The 24521-nt window shown below is 52.5% G+C and overlaps 1 protein-coding gene across 1 annotated transcript in view; it reads right to left on the bottom strand.

Moving 5' to 3' along the window:
• Window positions 1-11879, bottom strand: part of LOC306954654 (opioid-binding protein/cell adhesion molecule homolog) — a gene marked incomplete at both ends in the record, with an annotated part of 84631 nt that extends 72752 nt beyond the window's left edge. The window contains one exon of the mRNA XM_079545810.1: window positions 11713-11879. Within this exon, the coding sequence (XP_079401936.1) occupies window positions 11713-11879 (167 nt within the window). The remainder of the gene's footprint in view (window positions 1-11712) is intronic.
• Window positions 11880-24521: the final 12642 nt, after the last annotated feature.

Below are 24521 nucleotides of genomic sequence, written 5' to 3'. Positions count from 1 at the left end.
TGCTCCCAAGGCTCTGTCTCTACCTCCTCTTTTCCTCGGAGGCATCTGGACCCCAGGAGGACGCTGCCCTAATGGGTTCCATCTCATTACTGCAGCCGCAATGTCAAACTCTGTCTCTCTCCATCCCTTCAGCATCTGTCTCTGCGGTATCTAAGTGCCTCAGATGAGTAGAAAAGTCTCTTTGTGTGTTTTCCCAACCCTTGGCCATACAAGCACCATTTAATCAAGCCCAGTAATGAAGCAGAAACAAGTCAGAGCAGGCAGTGCAGTGACACAAGGGGACAGCACAGCCCTGGAAGAAAAGAGAGGGACCAGCAGCTGACAAAGGGAAAAGCAGCAAGCAAGGGTCCAGAGAGCTCTGAGATCCTGCAAAGGCCCAAGCTCTCAAATAACCCTCAACCTATAACTTGAAGGTGGGGTTGTCAGCACTGCTCCCTGCGCAGGGGGGCTATTTATTGGCCCGTGGTCCTCAGGCTCATCCTCCCACCTGACAAAAACAGCACAACCCACCCCCAGCACCCCTAAAAACAATCACTGCAAGCCCTGCAAACAGCATTACACATTACACAATGATCTCATCTGCTACAGAGCGAACAGGGATGTGCACAAGTGCAGGATTACCACAGATGTACCCATCTCTGCAAGTCACCCTGGGCAGAGAGCAGCTCTGCCTGCACAGCGCCTGTCCCAGCTGCTGTAAATGCTGACAGCCCCTCACTCAGCAGTACAACAAAATGCTTGCTCGGTAATAAAAATTATTTAAAATTCATACCTACATTGGGAAATTATTCAGTAAACTCTAATTACTTATCAAAAGCCGCGACGATATTTTTTAAGGAGAGGGAGTGCCCATAAATACAGAGCCATAAATAAACTGCTCCTCAGTAGCACGAATTAATTTGTATTTAATTGCTAGAAATTGCTATCAATTACCAAACATTCCTTGCAGAATAGGCAAATCCTTTTAAGAACAATTTCAATTGCTAATTGGAAGTCATTTTTATTTGTTTGCCTTCTTTCTCATCTCCCAACTCCTGCAGGGTGAGGCACCCATCCCACTCTGCAGGATCCGGGCTTCAAGGTAGGAGCAGCGAAAGAACTGTGAGTTACAACCAAGGATCTGCTCCTGAGATCTGGGAGTTGTACATCCAATATCAAGCAGAGGAACACCTCCCAGGGAGCATTCGTCTCACTTGTATGCAGACAGAGCAGCTCAGCTGAGGCAAAGCAATGCAGACGCTGCAGGGAGCATCTCCAAACCCAACCCGTGCTGTATTGCTCCTCTCCAGGCACCGACCCTGCCCTCTGTCAGAGGTTGCCCATGCATATGCCGTGCAGCAGGAGACAGCACGCCGAGCAGCCCCAGCATCGCTTCTGATTCATTTTCTGGTGTTTTCTGCTTTGCTGTTGGCATAACATCCTATCAGCACAGTTAATTACATCCACGCTGAGTGTGAAGGGCAGGCTGATTCCCAGAAAGAGCCGCAGGCCATGCGATCCATCCCACTGCTCTCACAAAACAACCTCCACGTCTGCTGACAAACCACAGCACGGCTCTCCCCGTACAAACCGCCCTTATGCTGCTCTTCCACTCACCCCCAGCTGTCAGCTCCCACCCCACGCCCAGCATCACTGATGGGAAATCAGGCTAAGGCTGCAGTACCCATCCACATCACCCAAACAGGCAGCAGGGATGCCTCAAAAGCGGTCATGCAAGCATGGAGGATGGAAAAGAAGAGGGGGACAAGTTGGATTATTGTGCTGCATTTGTGAATCTCCCAGTACAAGGCAATTTAAAGCTACCTGAGGGTCCTCCAGAATCGGAGAATGGCAGAATCAATAAGGTTGGAGAAGACCTCAAAATCACCAAGTCCAACCCAACCCCATCCTCACCATGCCCACTGATCGCATCCCAGATGGAATCATTCAGTCATTAAAGCTGGAAAAGACCTCAAGATCGCCAAGTTCAACCGAATCCCATCCCTGCCATGCCTACTGACCACATCTACATCTATAGACACATTTGGGACAGAGGCAGGACATGGATGTAAGCCCTCAGCCTGAGGGGTGACCTGAGCACTTTCTGAACACAATATGCAGTGGGAAAGCACCGTGGCTCCAAGAGCTCATCCCACTGTGTGGAAACAGAGGTACATCTGTGGGTAAACTGGGATGGGACGTGCTGGAAGAGCTGCTGGTACCCATCACTGCAAAGCAGAGGGACTGGGGGTCCCAGGGCTGTGAGCCCAGCATCAAGGCATCACCACCCCAGCCCCCAGGACCAGGGTGACACTGACATGGAGCCATGTGACACCCGTGACAAGTGGAGCAAATGCCATCGCATCTCCGCTCACCAGAACAGGCCTTCTGTGTCTAATCCATCATATTTGATGCAGATCTCTTACCCTGAAGTGTTGTCAATGAGGATTTAATTTAGCGCTAATTAGACAAATATTGCATGTTAAACAGCCATTGATTATTAAGAAACAGTGAGCACGGTTGAGCCGTGCAGCGTGCGGCGGACACGCCGTGTTATATCTGGGATGAGGCTGGTAAATGTCTTGCTGTTTCTAATCATCAGCTAGTAATTAATGTCCAATAACTTGTAACTTGGTTTATCATTATAGATTTAGGAAGCCAGCAATGGTACAGTATGTTAATTAAACATCAATTGATTATTTAAGGCATATAAAGATTTAACAGCTAGGTGATAGATAGACAGAGTTGTTAAACTTTAATAACCGTCACACATTCCCCTGTACTATTAACTTAATGACAAAGAGTCTTGTTCTTGAAGATAACTTTGGAGTGTAAGCTGCAGAGGCACATGGCTCTGAGCAGCCCCGTGCTGAGGACCTGAGTCTTCTGCTATGGAGGAGAGGAACAGAAATCAGGGCACTGGGAGTCCTCACTGTGCTGCCATAGACATCAGCCCTGGGGCAGGGAGGCGGGATGCCCAAGGGACCCGCCAGCATCCCACCTGCCTGCAGGAAAATGGATCAGAATAGACACGCATGGGCTGAAGGCTGCAGAGATCCCCATGTAAGATAACGAGCAGCAGAGATCGTTAAGCGTTGGCAGCACTGCAGGAGCACACCAAGCCCTGTGCCCACTCTGCAGCCCTGAGCTCTACAGGTGGGTGCTGACCTAGAGCAGTTTGCTGGGAGGGTTCGGAGGACTGCGCACCTACAGCGTGGGAGGAGAAGAAAGATGAGAGGCTGAAGCCTGCGGATGAAATGGAAAAGCTAAATGGCTTCTGAAGGGAAAAAACCTGCTGGACTCAATGGGTTTGGCAGCACCCCGCTAAGTGCAGCATCAGGCTTGAAAAACCATTGCAGCACGGGTTTCAAAAAGCAAGAGTGAGCGTGGGGCAGGGGTCAGAGCTCAGCCCCAGCAGGACCCTGCAGCCAGGGCTGGGCCGCCCGCATGGCTCTTGGCTGGGGAGAGCTGCAAATGGCCCAACAAAATGAAGGTTTGAGGCGTGAACCTGGCCTCAGGCTGTCACTAAAAGCCATGGGGCCACAGCATAACCCCCAGTACAGGAGCTGTGCTGTAAATTCATCCTCCAGTGGGTGATGGGAAGGAAAAGCAAGCAGATCTTACAGTGAATGCAACGTGCTTCTCTCTGGACACCCCTACATGGGACATTGCGAGATGGAGTGCGAGACATCAGTGAGCACAGAAAGCAGAGGAACGACCCAAAGAGTTCTGCTGTGCTCAGAGGGGTTTACCCACTGCAGCAGGGACGTCAAGAGCAACGAGGCAAGGCAGGGAAGTGTCGTGGCAGATAAAGGATCCTTCAGGTAGGAAACAAAACCAGCTTTGGAAATCTCGGGGAAGTGAGTTTAAAGTCTCTGGAGGATATCAATTGAGAGTCTGTCACTTGGTGTCAGGATAACTTTCCGGACAGCTCTCAGAGCTCGTTAAGCTCCCGCTTGGGCTGCATTTGAGCTCTGTTGGCAGCGCTGTCTGCTGGCACAAATGTTGAAATTAGAGATGAGAAAGGCCCATGGGTGCCTCCTGCCTCAAAGCAAGGCGCAAAGCCTGAGTGATGCATCAGCCTTGGAAATTCTCCCCAAAGCATGGGTGATTGCACCTCTGGGACAAGCAGTGCCTGCTGTATGCAGTCCCAGCATCACCAACTATGGCCAAAGGGAGAAACTCACTGCTTCCCCCATAGCAGTCACTGCCTCTGAAGCCCTGCAAGCCTCCCACTGCTCCACCAGCTCCAGGTCCCCAACTTTAATTAAGTCCAAACAGCCTCATTGCAGGAACATGGGAGTAGAGGGTGACTCAGGCAGGGCTGGGACCAGCTGGCCTAATTACCATACAGTTAAGAATACTAATTAAAACCGGCCCACCCCCCAGTTATATATTATAATAATAAAAAAAACCAAATTAATCAATTCCACTTAGAGGGGTATATTGGAGTAAGGAGCAAGAGTGGGGAGGGTGGCAGAGGGAGAGATCAGATGTGACACGAATGCTAACAGCTTCCCAACGTAGCATTGCTGCAGCAAGCCCCAGGCCTGGCTGCTTCCAACAGTTACTCTGAGTCTCCTTGGAAATGGGTTTAATCTTTCCCTCTACCTGCTGCTGCATCAGAGCAACTCCTGCGAGCACACAAAGGACCTTAAATCTCTGCTTTAACTGCCTTGATTGAATTAAATGCAACCACGCCATAAAGCAGCCTCTTCATTTAAGGTGCAAGCATGGAAGCTTTCTCCTCTGCTCACGGCTCTCTCCCTCTTTCTGAAATGATGAGTTGCTCGCGGGTTATGCTCTTTTTAGAAAGAAAAAAAAAAAAGAAAAAAGTCATCTGATAAAGTGGGTTATAAAACTGGTGGTAGTAATAAAGGGAGAGCAAGGAGCCTGATGCAGAGCCGGCCGGGGAGGCAGAAAGCGCTGTAGGGACACAATATCTGAACTGTGATTAATATGTGACCCTGGGTGACTGGGGAGGGAGCAGCGCCCTGCTGAGAGGGGTGGAGGAACTGAGGGTGATGGTGGGGATCCTCAGTGTCACAGCCGAGGGAGGAGTGATGCCTATGGGTGGTGCAGGGGTGAAGCATCAGCAGTGGCTCAGCACAGCCACCAGTCCCCAGCGTGCACATCTCCCTGCTGAGCCACCCCACAGCTCCATATCCGACTGCTCATCCTCTCCCATGGTACCCAGGGATGTCCTGCTGCTCCCTGCCCCTCTGCCCACCAGAACCACGGCCTTCACCCGGGGCACAGACACGGCTATCGGCTCCTTTTTACGAGCCTTCATTGTTATTACCACCTATTTCTTTTTACATCCCTGCCAAAATACCAAACATTAATCTCCCTCGCTCCCTGCAGGCAAAACATGGGTAATTGGATTTATATGGGTTAGAAATTTGTTAGATTTTATATATACATATATATATATACACACACACATGCACGCGTAACAAACATAAATAAATAGGAGGTGGGGAGCTCTGCCGTATCCCAGCCCCACTACCAGCAGCATTCAGCCAAAGCCCGTTCATCTCCGGGATCACAGCTCCCCGTGCTGCCAGCTGGCTCTGATTTAGGAACTCATCTCTCAGCGCTGCTCTCCAGCTCCCCGATGGGAGTCACTGGTCCTGATTTTTACTTCCATTCCCTCCGTTTTTCCCTTTTCTCCCCCCTCAGAATCATAGAATCTTTTGAGTTGGAAAAGACCCTTTAAAGGTCATCTAGTCCAACCCCCTTCTTCCTCTTTCCTTTCTTGCCTTGACCATTCTCTTTTTCCACTCCTAACTTTGCCCCCTCTTGCACTTTTACCTCCGTCCTTTTCCAGCTAGAGCCAGCAGGTGCCAACACACACAGCAAGAGAAGAAAAGCCAACACAACCCCACACAGCCTGGCAGCCCCTCAACTTTGCACCAGCTCCTTGTTTCTCTGCTCCGAACTCCTCCTGCACCAGATGCAGCACCGGGTGCCAGCAAAATCCCCCATCACGACCCCATCCTGCTCCACGCAGCTGCTGTTTTCCTCCTCCTCACGGAGAAGCAAGCTTTGAGACTTGCTTGTATCCTGAGAAACGAGCCCATCCGTGAGCACAGTCATGGAAATAACTCATTTTAAGCAAATCTCAGGAAACATTCATAAGAAAACAGAAGTACAATACGCGAGGCTTTGCACCAAATGTCTGACCTTGAAGGGTTCTGTCTGTCAAGGAAGACAAGACACATGGAGGCAAACCTGCAGTAAACAACCCATTACAGGCTACGAATCACTGGCAGGGGCTGTGGGGGAATTATTTTTCTCATTAATAAAAAAAAAAAGAAGAAGAAGAAGAAAAAAAAAACCAGAACATCAGAACCCTCAAAGGCTGCTCGCAAGGACGGAAGGAGCAGTGATAGTCACCGCATCAGATATTCCTTATGAACTGCCTGCTCGGCTGCAGTATCTAAAGATTATCACTTAACACAATATGTCCAGCTGTTGTAAAGAGCATCTGCGTTGCAGGGCTGAGAAATGGAAGGCTCTGCATGGAGGAGGCAAACTGTGAGAGCAGCTGAGGGAACAGAGGAACTCTTTGGAAGCGGGGATGTGGCAGCCAGCCTCTGTGCCCCCATTCCCTTATGCAGCATTTACACCTAATCCCTTCCTAGAAACAAAGGCTGGCGCTCCTGGAGCAGCACGCTGATCCAGGGAAGGACAGCTATTACTGCTCACCAGCCAGGGGAGTTTATTATGCTTGCAAAAAGATTGCATGTACGCTATAGTGAACGGATTACTAACAGTTCAGTCTCATCCCCCGGAGCTGAATATCGCTGCTTGTTGCTATTTCTGGCTAGCAGAGCTCAACAACTGAGCGTGGAGGTTGGTTTCTCACTAGTAGGGGGACTTGTGTCCTGGCCTTCGAGGTGACAGCAAGTGACATCTCTGCCTCCTGGCACAGAGCTGGGCTGGGCCTGCTGCATTCTGCCGTGCATCCAGCAAGGCTCCAGCTGCAAAACACAGACCACTAAATGTGCAGCACTGCCGCTTGAGATGGCATCTGAGGCACCAACATCTCCAGTGGGGAACCAGCATCTGCACTGCGGCTCCAGCATCTGCACTGGGGAACCAGTATCTGCACCAGAGCACCAACATCTGCACCTTGGGCCTCCATCACCTGCACTGGGGCTCCAACATCTGCACCTTGGGCCTCCATCACCTGCACTGGGGCTCCAACATCTGCACCTTGGGCCTCCATCACCTGCACTGGGGCTCCAACATCTGTCCCCTTGGCCAAGGGCTGGCCAGGACGAGGCCCTCCCAACACCACCCTCCAGCAGTTGCAGCATTACAGTGAAATTAGCGGGCACTGTAATTATAACTATCAGGAGCAGATAAGACAAGTTAAATACCAGCTACCTGGGGAGAAATTATTATGCCAGCCAGGAGGATCCAAATGCCAGAATCTGTGGCTGTAATTTCACTGAGTCGCCAATTACAGCTCCTACATGCAGTGAGCTCTACCTTGGAAACGGCAGGTATATATTTAGCTGCTCCAGAAAACTTTTGGGGGAGGAGGGGGAGGAAAGGGGCAGCGATGGAGCAAGTCCTCGCTAATCTTCTCCCTGCTAATCCCCACGCTTTGAGCATCTGCACACAAAAAGCAGGAGCCTCTTCCCACTTCTCAGCACGGATTTAACAGCGGAGACGTGGCTGTGTTAATGCTCCTGTTCTCCAGGTTGCATGGGGAGTGTCAGCACCCCCATCAATGGCGAGGGAAACTGAGGGCTGGCAGCAAGCAAACCAAACCTGTGTGTGATGGCAATGCAGAAAGCAAGCAGCCAAGCTGACCTCTAGACTGCCCAGACCTACACCCACAGCCCACGGTCCTGCAGCTTGTATTCTGCAGGGAAACAGACTGCAATAGATGGTGACCAACAAAGAAAGAAATAAAACATAGGAGAAGCAGCAGCGGCAGCGTTGTCAGAAATAATTAAAACTATAATTGCAAAAATAAATGGAGGAAAGGCGTCTCGTGGTGTTTTATTCTGGCTTTTTTTTTTTTTTTTTTGCTGTTGTTGTTTGTAATTGGAATTGTTCTCATACTGGCTAATGGGCAAAAGACAGCCAGTCACTGGGGAGCTGGTAAAGCTACACCGTTCTTTTGGTCCTTTTTCTTGATGAGAAATGGGGGGGGGGTGCAGTGAATGGAAAGGTGGAGGGGGGCTTTGTGGGAAAAAGCCTTCAAATATAGGGAAAATGCATCTCTGCCATGTGCTTTAGTGGGAAACCCAGGTACAGATACCTGCTACTTTTGGTACAGTCAACCAGCTTTCTCTTCTAATTACCTCTGAGAAACAGCCACTGCTGCCCCCGACCTACAGATGGGGAAACTGAGGCAGGGAGCAGCCAAGGAACCCCCCCAGGTGCTGATGTCCCTGCAGTGACAGCTGAGCACAAGGCCCAATGCACCCATCCATCCCAGTGCTCCCTCCAGGCGCTCACACACACTGCCTCTGTCCTTAAAAAAAAGAAAAGAAAAAGAGCCAATATTTCTTAAATACAGATAAAACTATAAAGCCTTGAAATTTTGAGCAGCTGTTGTTTTACGTCTTTATGAACTGTACTGATGCCTGTTATAAAAGGTCGATTTGCTGGCAGCACCAGCAATACGACCCAATTTACTATATATCCCTGCTTTTACACCACTTGAATATTTGCCACCGCAGCAGCTCTGCCTGCACTTCAACCCTGGATTGATGCTGAACTCTGGCAATGGAAAAGAGGCTACAAAGTGCGATGCAGATGTGTTAAAACACACAGCAAGGCTTCAGGCTGGGCTCATCCTTTGGGACAACACCCCAGTGCCATCCCAAGGCAGCACACATCCAGCCTGAGGCTCTGCTTCCCAAAAGCGGAACTGAATCCGCACCAAATCCCAGCTGGGCAATTAATCCCTACCCTTCCTTACTGCTACCAGTGTGCTTGCTGTTCCATTCCATGCCCCAAACTGGTGCACAGCTTGGGTTGCTGCTGCCATCCAAACACCTGCCCTGCTTCACAGCAGGCTCTGTATTTTGGAGTCAGAGAGCAGGAAGCTTGATTTTATTTTTAATAGCACACGGAGAATTTGCAAACTGCCGCCAGTTCCCCGGAGAGGAAAGGTGCATGACTATTATGGGAATTGTTTGTTCTTACAATAAAAAAGTAGTGAATTATCAACAGTCTCTGCCTGTGGGGGAAGCGTTTGCTGCTGAGCTAAGATGACCCAGAAGTTGCCTGCAGATGGAGCCTTTGTTTCTGCAAGGATTCTGCGGAGCCTTCCCAAGAAAAAGAGTGGAGAAACGGAGAGGAGAGCACCCAAAATCCAACACAGGAAAACTACACCCAGACTGAAAGGCCTCCATGTTCCCCCATTGCTACCACGCAGCTCTGCTCTCTCTCTCCACTCCCTTCTGCAATGAAATGTGGGTTTCAAGATCTCAGAACGCAAAGAGCTTCCATCAGCCCTACTGAAGCCAATGGCACTCGGAGGCTCAGCCCTCTGATGTCCCTTCTGGTGTCTGTGCTGGATGGATGGGGACCTTCCAGACATGGCAGGATGGTGGCTATGCCTACAAGTGCCATGACCTGGAGCTGTGGCTCTCAGTCTCTGGTCTGAAAGCCAAGCAACGAGTTGAGAAGAGGACAACGAAGCCCACACCCCATGCCAGCAGCTGGCCAAATGAGGGTCCCCACGCTGCATGTCCACCAGCAGCCACCACCCCTCTTGTAAGGACCCGAAGCCACGCTGAGAACCACGCAGCAACTTCTTTCTGCCCAGCAAAGCTCCAACACAGCTCTTCCCGTAGGTCCCTGAGATGAGTTGCACAGTCCTTCAGCACACCACCATTGCACGTCGTGTGCCTTCTGCCCCCAAATCACAGTGCTGGCTGCAGGTGCGTGGCTGCCTGCTGGGCCCAGGGCAATTCCTTCCTCCTACTTGTCAATGGGACAAATAAATCCTTGCAATGCTCCACTTGTGCTTGCTGTCTGTAATGTCTTCCCAACCCTTAGCCCCAGAGAAGGCTGCTTACTGCCCAGAGGCTGCAGGGAAGGGGGGGGTAACACTAGGAAACAGTAATGCAAGATAAGACTGGGGGGCTTAGAGCAAAATGGAATGACTGCAGCAAGGAAAGCTGAACTTGAAGATAGAACGGGAGAAGATGAGAGCATAGGAAGGTGCACCACAGAGCATGGGCAGGAGTAGTTGCTGGGAAGGGAAATGGGCACAGAAAACACTTTCAGGGCAGGGATCCCTCTACGTCCCACTGGGGGCTGCAGAGTTTACAGGAAGGCTAAAAGCCCCTCACGCCAGGGCTGCCTGCTTCACAAACATCCCCTCTCACCAAAAGGAGGCCAGAAGCTTTAAAAAAAAAAAAAGAAAAAAAGAAAGAAATCCAAGTCAGCCCTCTGCTGGCAGCAGCCTCGGCCAGCACGGAGCCCAGCAGCCTTTGGCCCTAGGGAGGGGGCTCAGCCCCTGCAGCTCTTGCCCCCAGCAAGCCCATGGGCATCGCTTCTGCTGCCTGCCACCAGCAGGCACCTCTGGGATGGTGCTGTTGCATGGCACGACGACAAGGGTGTCCCAGTGGGTCCCCAGCCCCAGGCACAAAGCAGTGTCCCAAAGCACTGCACCGCCGCAGCTCCCAGCGCACGTGCTGGGCAGGTGTAGTGACAACAGGGGCACATCTCTAGCCCTGGTCAGAAATCCATCCACTGTCTTCTTTCGTGTCCACAGGGAGCCCTACAACATCTCCTGGAGCTTTGCTCCAGAGGGGACAGCACTGGACTGAGCATCCCTGCCCTCCAGGCAGCACCCAGCCCCTTTATCCACACTATGTACCAAATGCTTCCCCTTTCCCAGACCACGAGGAGCGTGTCTGACCCTGTACCTCCAAGCACAGCAGCCTCAAGCAGCCCCGGCTTCGCAGCTAACGGAGGGCACGATGCTCTCAGCCTGCTTGTGGCTTTGAGAGCAGCTGCTGTCTGCTGCAGCCCTGGCTTTCAGGTTTTGAGCAAGGGAACACGCGCAGCATGACCCGCACAGCACAACCCAAAGCCCTGACACAATCCGTGTGCTCTCTGCTCATCCACCTGCACCGCTGCCGTGCCTCTGAGAGCCCATGTCCTACACAGGTGATGCACCGTACACCTGTAACTCGCTCAGGGAACGAAAAGGGATGCTGTGCTGTACTGTGCAACCTACAAGTGGCCCATCTGCATCTAAGCCGCTCGCATTTCTCCTCCAGCAACCCGCGTTAAGGTAAAACATCCATCAGAATTCATAAGATGCACCCCTGGAGTAAAAGATTGATTTGATATTAACAGATCCGTGCAGAGACTATCAAGCGATCGAGCCGAGGCACCGACACCTCCGAGGCATCGCAGCCCTGCAAACCGCCGGCACGGCGCGGACCCTCCTCCGCATGCAGACAACTTGCAGGCAGCGCTCAGTTGCCGTCTGCCACCTCGCCCCTTTGTCAGCCCCACGTCTGGCACCAGGCAGCGGCAGGAGGGGGTCGCTCCGCGCGCAGCCCCCAGCCACGCATCCGCCCCAAAGCGGCTCCAAACTCACAAGCCGGTCCCAGGACCGCACGGCGCACAGATCCCATTACGCACACGGGGATCTCGCCGCACCACACCGATCCCATCACGACACAACAGCACAACGAGACCCCCCGCCCTCCCCCCAGCACAACCCGAGGCAGCAGCTCCTACCTGAGCGTGGCACTCTCCCCTTGCCGCACAGTCACGTTGTCCATAGCTTTGGGGAAGGTGGCATCTCCGCTGCGCACGGGCACTCCTGCGGGCACAAGGAAGAGCAGCCTGAGACAGAGGACGACTAGGCACCTCCAGGGCAGGGCTAAGCACCCACCGACCCCCATCCTGGGCAGCAGGGACTTTTCCACCAGGCAAAAAACACACCCGACGAGGCCACCGGGAGCCAAAAGGGGGGAGAGGAGGGAGGGGGTGCGTGTGTGTGGGGACGGGGGGGAGCAAAACCACCGGGGCGGGCGCGGAGGCGAGCGATGCGGAGCTCCACGGAGATCAGGAGAGCCCCTGGAAAGGCAGCCTGCGAGCACTGAGCCTGCCGAGCGGCATCCGGAGGGAGTCCCCAGTATCCTCGGGTGAGGGAGGAGGACGGGAGGGCCGGGGGGAGGAGGAAGAGGAGGAGAGGAGGTGCGGAGCAAGAGATGAAGGTCACAGAGCTGTGTCTGCTCGAGACGCTACTTTAAGATTCAGTTGGGCACGCGCTGCGGAGAGCTGGCATCAAAAGTTTATAACCCAAGGAGGAAACGTAAGTGTCTCTGGCAGGAAAGGGAGGGCGGCCATAAAAGCAGGCTGGGGGAGCAGAGCGGGCTTGGAGTTGGGTCGCTGGCTGGCTGCTGTTCTTTTTGCTTTTTAAAGAAGAGAGGGAAAAGGAAAACGGAGAAGATGAAAAAAAAAAAAAAAAAAAAAAAAAAGCCCCAAAAAAACCAAAGCTCCCCAAATGCCGATTCTGTCGCAAGATCGAAACTTCCCCGCGGAGCTGCAGGCGATGTCCGGACGCGGCGCTCCTCGGTGCCGGGCGCAGGAGGTGGCTGCGGGTTGGGGCTGCAGCAGGGGCTGCTCTCAGCGCAGCAGTGGGGCAGACGGGGTGCAGAAGGGCGGCAGCATCCCAGCCCCGGCGGCACGGCTGCTCGGGAGCATCCCTGCGCGGCACGCAGGCTGTCTGCCCGGGGTTGTCATGGCAGCGGCTCCATCACTGACCGGCACTTTGGCTCCCGCACGCTCACAGCACCGCACACCAGCAAAGGACGGCCGCTTGCAGCCCCGCGCCCTGCGTTAACCCTCGCAGCCCCTTGCTGCAGAGAGGGCTTTAATCATGCAACACACGGCGCGCAGCTCGCAATGCAGCCCCCGAGGAGAGGCGGGATGCCGGCTGCCCTGCCCACCCGGCCACACCTCTCTGCTTCTTTCCCTGCATCCACCTGTTGATGCTTCCCCGATGCACGCAGAGCGGGGATGGCGTTCTCTCCTGTGTCTGTGCAGCAGAAAGGCTGGAAGGATGCTCGTGGTTAGGGCAGGGGGACGTGGTGTCCTCTCACTGTCTGTGTGCCCCAGAGGACTGCGTAGGATGCAAAGGAGCTCCAGGGCATCCCATGCTCTGTCCCTGCCATCCTCACACCTGCTCTGCCGTGACACTGCAGTCAGAAGCTCTTGGGTTCGCCGCTCCCACCAGAGCAGCCCCAGACACCAGCAATATATAAATGCCTTGCTGTCCAGAGACAACCCCAAACCTCCATTCAGCTGCTCCAAGAGCAAAGGGGCGCACCAAGACCTCACAGACCACCCAGACACATCTCTGTGCCTACAGACAAAACTCCATGCCGTGCTGCTGCTCCCCACACCATGCTGTACAACTCCTTGTGCCCACACCAGTAGGACAGCACATTTGGGTGCTGTCCCCCAAAGGGCATCTTCTGCTGAATGCCGCTTGGGAAAGGGGCTAGAGGAAGAATGGAAGGGCCTGTGAAAGGGTTTTCACAAATTCGTGGCCCCAGCCTAGTCCAGAGACCCACACATGGCTACTAAAACTGATGGAGATCTGCAAAGGGTTTGCATTGCTCCCGAGGCCAATTATGAGCAGAGCACAGTGCCAGTGAGACGCAGTGACCCTAAATACATCCCTAGCCACAGGCTAGCACTGCAGAGCTGCACGCTGGCTCCCGGCACTAGCTATGGCTGCAGGCACCGGAGGGATGCTCACTGCAGCTTGGATAAATAGGGCAGTGAGGGAAGCACGGAGAAAAGCAGGGCTGAGTTTGCCATTGGAAAGTTAGCTTAACCCTGAATATGCAGCCAGCAGCAGGCATCCTCTGGGGGGAGAGAAGAGGACGAAGGACACCCCATCTCCTGCCTTATCTGCTCACACAGCACAGAGAAAGCAAAGCTGTGGCAGAGAAGGAGCAGCAGAGGGAAAGAAGTCAGCACAAACCCAATGCAGCTCCCCACCCATCAGAGAGCCCAACCCCAAGCGCTGCTGAGCCTCCTCCAGCACTGGGAGCAGCTCCAGGGGCAGAATGCTGCAAGGACCAGATGCTCCACTGGGGAAATGTTGTTTATCCCTTGGGACAGGAAGCTGTAGGCGAGGAGTGCGCATAGCAGCGAGCCTGCCAGAGACAGTGCGATTCAGGAAAGGAGAGACTGAAAGGGGAAGAAGGCTGTCTGCCTCCGAATGAGACTCTGAGGAGGCTGGAGAGACGTGGTTACATGAACAGATGCATAGGTAGGGCATAAATGGATAGATGGATAGCTGAAGTGGCTGCTGCAGACAGCTGGGCACAGGTGAGCATATATGGGGCATTGGGGAGGGGAAAGGGGGCTGGAAAGAGAGTGCTCTGCATATTTATGTAACAGAAACCTACCTAAATGGGTACGGACCCAACAGCCTGGAACAGCTCTGCAGGAGGCTGCAGGCAACACGCCTCAACCATGCTCACCCCCGAGGCCACTCTGAGCTCGGAGATACAAGGAGGAAAGCAATGTTTCAAATGTTTCAATGCAGCCAAGCTCCCCCACTACTCAGTAGCCCCAGTGACAATGCTTGTGCCTGGGAAGGGAAAAGGCAGCAGCAGGGGGTGATGGACGAGGCAGAAACACCTGCATGCTCCTCTGGGTAACAAGGGAGTGACATCCCACTGCCAGCTGCACACCATCACGGTCCCTTTGCTGCTTTGCCATGTGTCTCCCCTCACAGCAGCCCCCTTTGGGGCCGCATGGTGATGCTGCACGCTGTAAGCATCACCCCAAAGCAATGCAAACAGCTGGAGCCTCTCCTGCTCCGTCTTCTACGCTGCCCCATCACTGTCACTGCCACTGAATGAAGGGAGCAAGCTGGCACATGGGGGAGAAAAGGGTGAGTGAGAGAAAGCTCAAAACGCAGGAGGCTGCAAAAATGCGATCCCAACACCAAGTGAGAAGGCAGGAAAGCAGGGCTGGGCTTTCCAGACATCTGCAGACCGCAGGTCGTATGGGGTGCTCTGCAGGTGGCCTCAGCTCAGGTCCATGTCCAATAATACCATGCAGCTAAGAGGGACTGGGAGGCTGGCACGAGCCCTGGGGGCAGCAGGCATATGGCAGCGGCGGATGCTGCTCCTCACGGTGACGTTAACAAGCCCTGACCTTCTCTCATCATCCCAGAGGCTCAGAAAGAAACCGAGACTGCAAGGACAAGTCCCTCCACCTCCCTCGCTGCCTTCCCAGCCGGTTGTCAATCTCTGCTTTTATTAGTGGCGCAGTTTGGCCTCTATCTCCCTTGGAGATTTCTCCCTCGTTGCTCTAATCAGGAGCTTGCAAATGTCAAGAGTACAGGCCTGGAAGTAATTAGTGAAGGACCGGAGCCCAGGGGCCATGAGCCGCTCAGCGGCAGCGCTGCTCCGCACCGGGGAGCAGCCCAAGGGCTCCAGGACCCACTCACTGACTTTCTTCTCCAATCTCACATTATTTTCCCCTGCTGCAACAGAGGGAAGCAAAGAGAAGCTGTGTGCGCAGCTCGGAGTGAGCAGAGCTTCCCTGGCAATGCAGTGAGGGGTGGGCTACCCAACGGCACCAGAGCCCAATGGCATTTGGCCACCAAGTGCCACCTCTGTGCGTGCAGGCACTGCTTCACCCAGACGAGCCAGAAGAGCCCCAAGGATCACTGCTACCTCCTTGCAGATATTCACAACCCACGTCCTTCCCAGGAGCACAACCCATGGGCTTCCACTGTCCCAACCTGAACACGACATCCTACCCTTGACACAGTGGCAGCAGCAAGGTTTGCCCCTCCTTGCGCAGCAACTCCTGCCCAGACTGTGCACAGCCAAAGAGGAAAAGCTCTCACCATGCAGAGAAAACCACAGATCTTCCTGGGAAACAGCTTTCTTTGTGTTGCTCCAAGTCTCCGAGCCATTCAGCCTCGTGCACAAGGAAATGGGGTTAAAGCTTCACCCAGGAAAGCAAAGCCTCACAGAGCAGCAGGGAGCACTGGAAAGAGGGCAGAACACCAGGTATTTAATCAAAGCACCAAGCCCTGCTCGCAGGGTTCACCCCAGTGCTGGGGGAAGCAGAAGTTCTCCAGCACTCCCTCTGGAAGCCCCAGAGCTTGTTCAAAGCAGCACTGCTGCAGCCCCTGCCCACAGATAGCAGAAGCCAGGTTCCTTTCACATCTCACTCTGCTGGGGCATGGCAAATTTCTCACCTTGAGCTGCTTGGGCACACCAGAGGGCCACAGCACACAGCTCAGCCCCACGGCAGATAGGCAGAGCTGCTCAACGTTGGCACCCCACTACATACAGGTGGCATCTGGGTGCGGGGCTACGGGACTCCTAACCACAGCCTTTCTGCACTGTTATCCCCTCCTCCTTTTCTCCCACCTCCTCCTTCTCTCCCTCCTTCTCTCCATCTGTCCCCATCCCCCTTTCTTCCCCACCTTTTCTCCTTGCACGCTTGCAGCTGCTAATTTTTACCCAGCATATTTGGCAACTCAGCCCAACACTTCTTCCCCCACACCTCGCCCTGCTTCGTGCTTTTCCCCTATTCTTATTTCTTCACCCCAAAGCGAGAGCATTCCCTACCTATCGCCTGGGAGATCCCAAGGGCAGGTGTGCTTACAGCAAGAGCACCATCAGAATTAGGTAAATCCAACCTCTGAACGCACAGCATCCTTCTGCACTGCAAACAACACCAGCCAAGCAACTCTCTTCCCTATGGAAAATGCTCTTCCATGATGAAAGCCTTCTTGAAACCATCCACAGCTGGTCCAGTGCTGCCCAGCTGCTCGCCCAGCAGCAGCTCTCCATGCAAAGTGCAAACCTCTCCTCCTTTCCCCCCCTCACCCCCTTGGCTCTATTGGCCAGGATTTATTTATCCCACTTAATTTTTCCAGTTGTTTTATCTTGTTTTATCTTTGCACTAAATCAGGATTGCTCCGCCAAACCCAACTTTTATTTTCCGTGCTGTTTCATTTAATGCATTTTATCACATGAATTTAGCAAAGGGAAAAGCTGAGGTAATTGTGAAAAAAACGCAGCCCATTCTTCAAATTGATCGCGCTGCTCGAGCTCGGCGTGGCAGAAAATGCAAACTCGAGTCCTGCTGCTCCGTCACCCCATGGACTGCATGCTGCCAGATCCCTATGGAGCTTCATTGGGAACTAAAGGCTCTGCTTCAGTGCACTCGCACCATGCCCCAAGGTGCTGATCGCTGGGAAAAAGCAAGGGCAAAGCATGGAGATCACCAGCAGGGCAGCTGGGCTGTTGCTTTAGCTCGGCACGGTGCAAATGGACCAGAGCACACCATCCCTCTGACGTGCCCTACATGCAGGTACAGACCCCCCCCAGCTGCCATAAAGCTGTGAAGACATGCAAGCCCAGCCTGGGGCATCACGCAGCCACGGCTGCAGCTCAGTAGGATGTGCAAACCAAGCTCCACTTCACACCGATGGTTTTAATGGGATTGCTTTACACTTAATACTCAGCGTGCAGCTCAAATCCCTGGATGAGGCAGACAGATGGCATGCTCAAAGCAGAGGAAAACCTGACGGCTCTCAGAAAGGAGGCCGTGCTGATGGCACCCACCTCGCAGAGCTAAAAGCAGCCGCCCCTCCTTTACACCAAGCAGTAAAGAAAAAAGCACTCTGCAAACACTCAGTGCTGCTCAAGCAGCCCTCAAAGAGGCCGAGAAACTCAGGTAGAGCAGAGCAGGACCGAGCCTGAAATTCAAGGATTGCATTTTCCAGCAGCGCTTCTGACAACAGCCCAGGATTTGATTTTTCCTGGGGAGGGCAAAATGTTAAGATCTGCTTTGCGTTGCCAAGATTCTGTGTTGCCATTACTGTTGGTACGCAGTGTGTTTGGGCAAGTTTTCAGCTCCCATGTGTTTATTTTTCCCCTAAGAACCGTCTCTCAGGGATGGGAGATGTGGGCGATTACAGATGTGACATTTTGCTTCATTAACAAAACATTTCCGTACCATAACACGTGACTGTTCACCCCATTGGATGCAGGAAGCTGCTTTGGAGAAATCACAGAGCAACAAAAACATTACGACTCCTAGACAGCTTCTGCAAATATTATCATCTCTGCTTCACCCCATTACGGCACTGCCAACCTACCCCATCATCACAGCACTGCACACCCACCCCACTGCTTTGTACAACCCGTGTTGGTAACAGCTCTGGGTCTCAATCCCAAATCTCACACCATCCACAGCCTGTAGAGACCCATAGAAAAGCAGTTTGGGGCCAAATCAGACTGCTGCTAAAAGGAGGGGCTGGGAGCAAGAAGGGGAGAGTGTTGGGGAAAGAAAGCACAGGGCCAGGGGTGCAGGCAGGCAGCACTTGGATGAGTCCAACCCTGCTTAGGGAAAGGACATGGAGCAGGAATTCGAGGCCTGCTTTGTTACCGTCCCGCAGATAACTGCTTTTCCATACTGGAGATGCTCAAGGGAACCTGAATGTGTGGCAGGTAGCTGTGTGAGCATTGCCCCATGCCTTGGCCTCTCAGCCATCCCCCCCAGCCCAAAGCAGAGGGACTTTCCTTCCACCTCCCAGCAGAACTACAAGGCTCGTTTTACAGATGCTCACAAAGCATTTCGTGAGCTCTTAACAGAATGAATAAAAGAATAAACAGATAGCACACAGCCCTGTTTATCCTCTTTCTAAATACGATGCCACTGCATAGCCTCCAGGCTTATTTACAAAATACAGAGACGTAGGAATGATCAGAGCACAGCCGTGCCACCTACGCTCCATGCTGTAATGGGGAACACGAGGCTTTGGCTGTCCTGGGAGCTCAGAAACAATGCCCCCCAGCACACATATGGAAAGCCAAAGGAAGAAAATCAAATCAACCCAGTCTCCTCAGCATGCACTGCTATTTTTCCACACTCAGGTGACACAAGGGCCACCCATCTTGGGGGCTACAACCCATTGCCCTGCTCAGAGGCAGGAAGGAGCAGGCAGCCCACAGCCCTGGGCTGAGCAGAAAGCCCATACGAGTGCCTGCAAACCCTGGTGCCCTGCATATACACATTTATACACACCTAGAGGTATATATATACCCACAGACATACACCTATTCCCCTCCTTGCATGCTCTGCTGGGTCTGTGCTCTGCTGCTGAAGGTCTGGGCACTTACCCTCACCTCTGAACCACCCCAGCTTTGCAGACTGCAAGTCTCAGCAGGAATAAAAGCCCTCCGGATTTTCAGCCAGTGATTTCTTTTTATTATTTTTCAATATATATTTTTTTCCACCTTTGAAATTCTTCTAAGGGCTGAAGCTTGGAGGGGGAAGAAGAAACAACAAAGAAATATTTGGTGAGGGAAGGATGTCAGCTCCTGCAAGGCCCGGAGAAGTTCCCTGGGAGTTTGATTGGAGTGGCTACCTGAGCCAGAGCACCTGCTCTGTGTGCACGTCGCTGCTGATTTATTCCCAGTGGTATCAGCACATGGAGATAAATATGCAAGCTGCACAGCCAGGGTGTGAATGTGAGCAGCTCCATCTTCCCGGGTCAGTTTTAATTCATCTTACAGAGTCAGCCAGGTCTGAGCCACTCGCTCCTGACTCCAACCCAATTCTCTTCAAAGCCCAGGTCTGTCTGGAATCTGGGATTTAAATCTAGGTTTGCAGCAAAGGAAACGAAGCACGCTTTATGAGCGAGAGGAACCTTAGGGGAGGGTTTGACTGCAGTTTCAAAGGCTGAGCAAGGTTTTTGTACACAGCTCTGCCTCCGTTCTGCTCACTGTCAGCAATCCGTGCTATCTCCGTGTTGCTGACAACCCGACAATCTCCGATACTGCAGCAAGGTAACAACCTGCAGGCTGCAAAGTGTGCTAGCTCGTTTTCCAGTGGGAATAACAAAGCACAAAAAGACAAAGGAAACCAAATAGGTTTGGGGATGCAAGACACTTGCCCAACTGGAAGCGTCCAGGGTCTTTCCAAAGCTCTGGTGGAAGCACAGCCTTGGAGAACCCACAGAAACAGAGATTTGTTCAGGTTTGAGAAGACCTTTGGGATCCCCAACCCAACCCCAACCCAACCCATCGTGCCCACTGCCCACCACCCTCAGTGCCACATCCCCATGGCTCTGCAACACCCCCAGGGACGGTGACCCCACCACTCTCTGTGCAGCAGTGCCCACACAGCACTGCCCCTTTGGAGAGCTTCTTCCTAACACCCAACCTGGCACAAATTGAGGCCATCCCCTCTCTCCCTACTGCTGTCATCTGAGAGAAGAGACCGAACCCCACCTGCTACAACCTCCTTTCAGGGAACCATAGAGAGAATACGAGCCATAGCTGGCTTACCCCTAAGCAGCCCATGCCAGCAGAACGACACCCGTGTCAGCCCCAGGCAGGAGTGTCAGACAGCACAATGAGCTCACAGCCCCATCGCTGCCTCTGCCTGCATCTCCTCCCGTACGCCGCATTTGAAGTCGGCATTTGTCACCTTAAGCAGCTCTTGTAACACAAAGCAAAACTGTCAAGACAAATATGAGCGCTGCAGATGGGTGGCATTTTCTTCCTAACTGCTTTATTTTTATTTATTTGTGGTTTTCCCCTCCCATCTCCTTCGCCCTTTACAGCTGTCCCTGTTATAGCAGCTCGTCCCGCACGCTCTGCTGATGAGCAGCCGCTCACCAACTTCTTCTGGACCTGAAACGCTTCTCCTGTTCACTGTTGTTCCTCTGTCACTACAAATTGGCACTTCTAAAGAGATTTCCAGGCCAAGCATTAACCCCCTCTGGAGCCCAGCCTCATAAACACACACGTTATTTGTCAAACGAGAGAGGAAAACAGTCAAGCTTCAAGAAAACAGAAGTGACTTGTCTGAAACAGCACAGAGCAATGAGGATGGAGGATGGAGTGGAGACAGGCGGCCCCAAATGCCACCCAACCCACCCTCCCTTCTCCCTGCAGCATCCCCAAACGGCTCTGCCTGCTCCATCAACCTGCAAGCTCAGGTTGTCTGCTATTCAGAGCCAGAAATAGTGCCCAGGAGTCCTGACATCACACAGCCGTATGTAAGCACAAAACAAGGTTTCCTCCGGTTGCAAATTCCAGCCCAAACTCCTTTTAGAAAAAGGTTTATAGAGGTTTTATTTATTGTCAACTCCCGGATGATAAAATGAGGCTTCTACCGGTCCTATTTATTTCCCCCTCACAGGAATCGGAGGGGCTGAGATGTGGAACAAATGAAGGGCTCCAGCACTGACCCTGGGCTCGTGCTGCTTTGCAGACCGCCGGGTGATTATTTTATAATAGCTGATAGCATCTATGATTTAATGCAGCTGTTAGAAATTAGCAAGGACTCCATCGAAAGCGTCCCAGTCACTCACGATAACAGGCTAATAAATCATTCCCCCCCTGCTCCCTGGCATTTACAGTGCTTTTGTAGAGATGCAAAGCAGAGATCCGGCCACCCTCCCGGATTTATTTTTATTTATACTTTTAATAATGCAATCACATAAATAAATTTAGGACGCTGTGACTCTGTTGCCCAAAGCAGCACCGATGAGAACTTCCCCTGTGTGACTTCCCTCTGCAGTTTTCTCCCCACAAGCCAATTAAACAGATAACAAACAGCTTCAAGGCACCTCGGAGATTCCCAATCCCAACGCGTGGGGTGAAAACCTGACTCCATTGGAACCTAAGAAGGGTGAGGGGGGAAAAGCTGCCTATGGTGGCACTTAAAACCTGCATGTAACAGGGTGGCTGATGCTGGGGCAGGAGGAGGACAGTCTCATAGAATCACAGAATCGTTCAGGTTGGAAAAGACCTCCCGGATCCCCATCCCACTGTGCCCACATCCCTCAGTGCCACGTCCCCATGGCTCTGGAACACCCCCAGGGATGGCGATCCCCCACTCCCCAGGCAGCGCAGCATCATTCTTTGGAGAAGAAACTTTTCCAGCCCCCGTGGCACAACCGTCTCCACTGAACCACATCACAACGGAGTCCACTCTGCCCTGCCTGTGCCCCTCTCAGCAAACCCAAGGGAATGCCATTTGCTGCCCAGCACGACACACCTGGTGCAGACAACCTACATCTGAGCACAGTCCCAAAGGACCCCACGAACTCCACAAGCCATGCACCGAGGAGCAACGCATCCTTCCCCACCACCCCCTGCCCTGGCCCACCCCTGCTGCACGCTTATTTGCACACCCACACACGTGCCTGCTCTCCAGGGGCAGCCAGCCAGCATGCACAAGCCTTCAAAACATCTCCCTGATGGGCTCATGGGAGCTCTCAGCTTGTGTCTAAGCTGAGGCAGCAGGGCTGGAAGCCTGGGGAGCAATGGGGGTTTGTGCAGAAGAAGCAGTGAACGCAGCCACCTCTTCTCCTTGCACACCTTCAGGTCCAGCTCTGAGGTCATGATGCATCTTTCTGCTTTTCCTCCCTAGAGAAGCCTCTGTGTTCAGTGTGTCCTGAAATACAGCACGCCCCAGATTGACAGCTGCAGGTTCACAGCCGATTGCAAAGGGCTTTTCTGCAAGATTTCACCCGGTGCGCTCTGCAGGCGCTGGAGCGGAGCGAGATGCACCCAGCTTGGGGGGCAAAGACTGGGCAGCAGAGCTGGGAGCGGAGCTGTCTGGGTTTACTCCCAAAGGAAGTTCGCTCTGGGTTGCATTTTGAGCTTCTGCGAGGTTTCCATTCTTACACATTCTTTAAAAATGCCCCTTCTCTAATCCTTCACACCATCAGTTCGCTTTTAGCGGGGAGCCTGACAAACGCAGACAGCCCTGTGTGCATGTCAAGGGTGAAGCTCTGGAGCTTCCAGCACATGGAGACCACCTCCATCCTGAGCCAACACAGCGAACAAGCACCTTGCTGCTGCTCCTCCTTGCTTTGCTTCACTGGAACACAGCAACAGAAACACCAAAAATAAAAGCGCTCTTGCTTCTCCTTCATCTAAAAACATCTGCTGTTAATAAGGAGAAGGAGTCAATTTATTTCTTAGCCTTGCGCTGAGCTCTGCTATGAGAGAGTTTAGAGGAAGCCAACACCCCAAAGACTCTACACAGACATCAGTGGAGCTGCAGCACATCTCTGTTGAGTCCATTTAAAATGCTCTCAGCATTTTCATCATTTCCTCCCTTTTAAGTAGAGTTAAAGCCAGAAAAATTACTCTGCATACACAACCCCAGAGGTTCCATATTTCTTCCCCTGTGATGACATTTCCTGACCAGATCTGCTTAATTTATAAGTTGGGAGATAGGGTTCCTTCCCACCCCCCACCCCTTAAAACTGCCAGCCCTGCAAATTCCTCTGGAATGGAAATATTCATTCGTCCTCCCTGCTCTGCCACCTCCGCACAGATATATGGCACCAGGCACAGCTCCCGAGACACGAGCAGATGGGAGAGGGAAACCCATTGGGATCCTGAGCCCAGAGCTGCATTGGCAGTGCTGGGGGTGAAGGAAACCACGAGGGATGGGTGCTGGGTGTGAGCATCCCCGGAGATGAGGCAGACTCACGGAATCATTCAGCTTGGAAGAGACCACGAAGATCATCCAGCCTGACTGCCAGAAGTGATCCAGCGCCAATTATTCCCGTCCTCAACACAAATTCTCTTCTCAGCATGCAAGAAATTGGAAAAGCCTTGATCTCAAAAGAAAGTGGAGGGCTTCAGTAAGCACTTTCAGCAATACTTTAATAATAAAAATTCTAATTAAATTTTTAACATTTAAATACATTTGTCGTATGTTCCCATTAATAACATCCTGTGCCTCCTTTAATTTGATCATCTCACCCTCGACAAATAACTTTCCCCCACGTATTCCAGCCTATCTGGCACTGCAGATGACACCACTTTCCCAAGGCCGTGGTGCAGATGGGGGGCAGCAGCCCGTGGTGCTTTGCTGTGAGCAGCGTGAGAGGCAATGGGAAAAGCAAACCAGAGAGCTTCGTGGGACGGGCCTTCCAGCAGAGCCAGGAACACGTCACAGCAAACTGCTGACAACTGGGGAGAATGGGAATGTTTTTCTTGCTATTATGGCTGGGATAACTACAAGCAGAGCGAGCGAAGGAGCAGAACAGCAACAAGCTTCAGAGGCAGCTCTCTGAAAACATCCACAGCTATCTCCCAAGACCATTGGCTCAGCAAAGACAAGCTCCCAAGCTTCCCGCTGCCTTGAAGAAGCAGCTGCTAATGGAGAAAACAAGATGTGAGCTCTGTATGCCTCAGTCCCTTCTTACTTCTGCGATACCATCTTTAGAAAGGGCAAAAAAGCTGATTCCGGAGGATAATTCAAGCCATCCGTTGATGACTGCCTGGAGCAGAGCGGTGCTTAGTAGCTGGAAGGGATCTTTTATAGTTTGGTATTTATTTTATTAATATTATTATTTTTTTAACCGTTGAATCATTTTATTAATATTAATAAACTAGCAGGAAAGTGCTAATTTCCTTCATCATTCCCCTAATTACCTCTATTGAATTGTGAGGATCATCTGCATGAATAATGACTCCCCATGCACTTGCATCACTGTTCTGCCTCTGTTCAGC

This window comes from Tetrao urogallus (genome assembly GCF_951394365.1).
Source record: "Tetrao urogallus genome assembly, chromosome: 22".
Classification (NCBI taxonomy): Eukaryota; Metazoa; Chordata; class Aves; order Galliformes; family Phasianidae; genus Tetrao; species Tetrao urogallus.
This window is presented reverse-complemented; position numbering and strand designations above follow the sequence as displayed.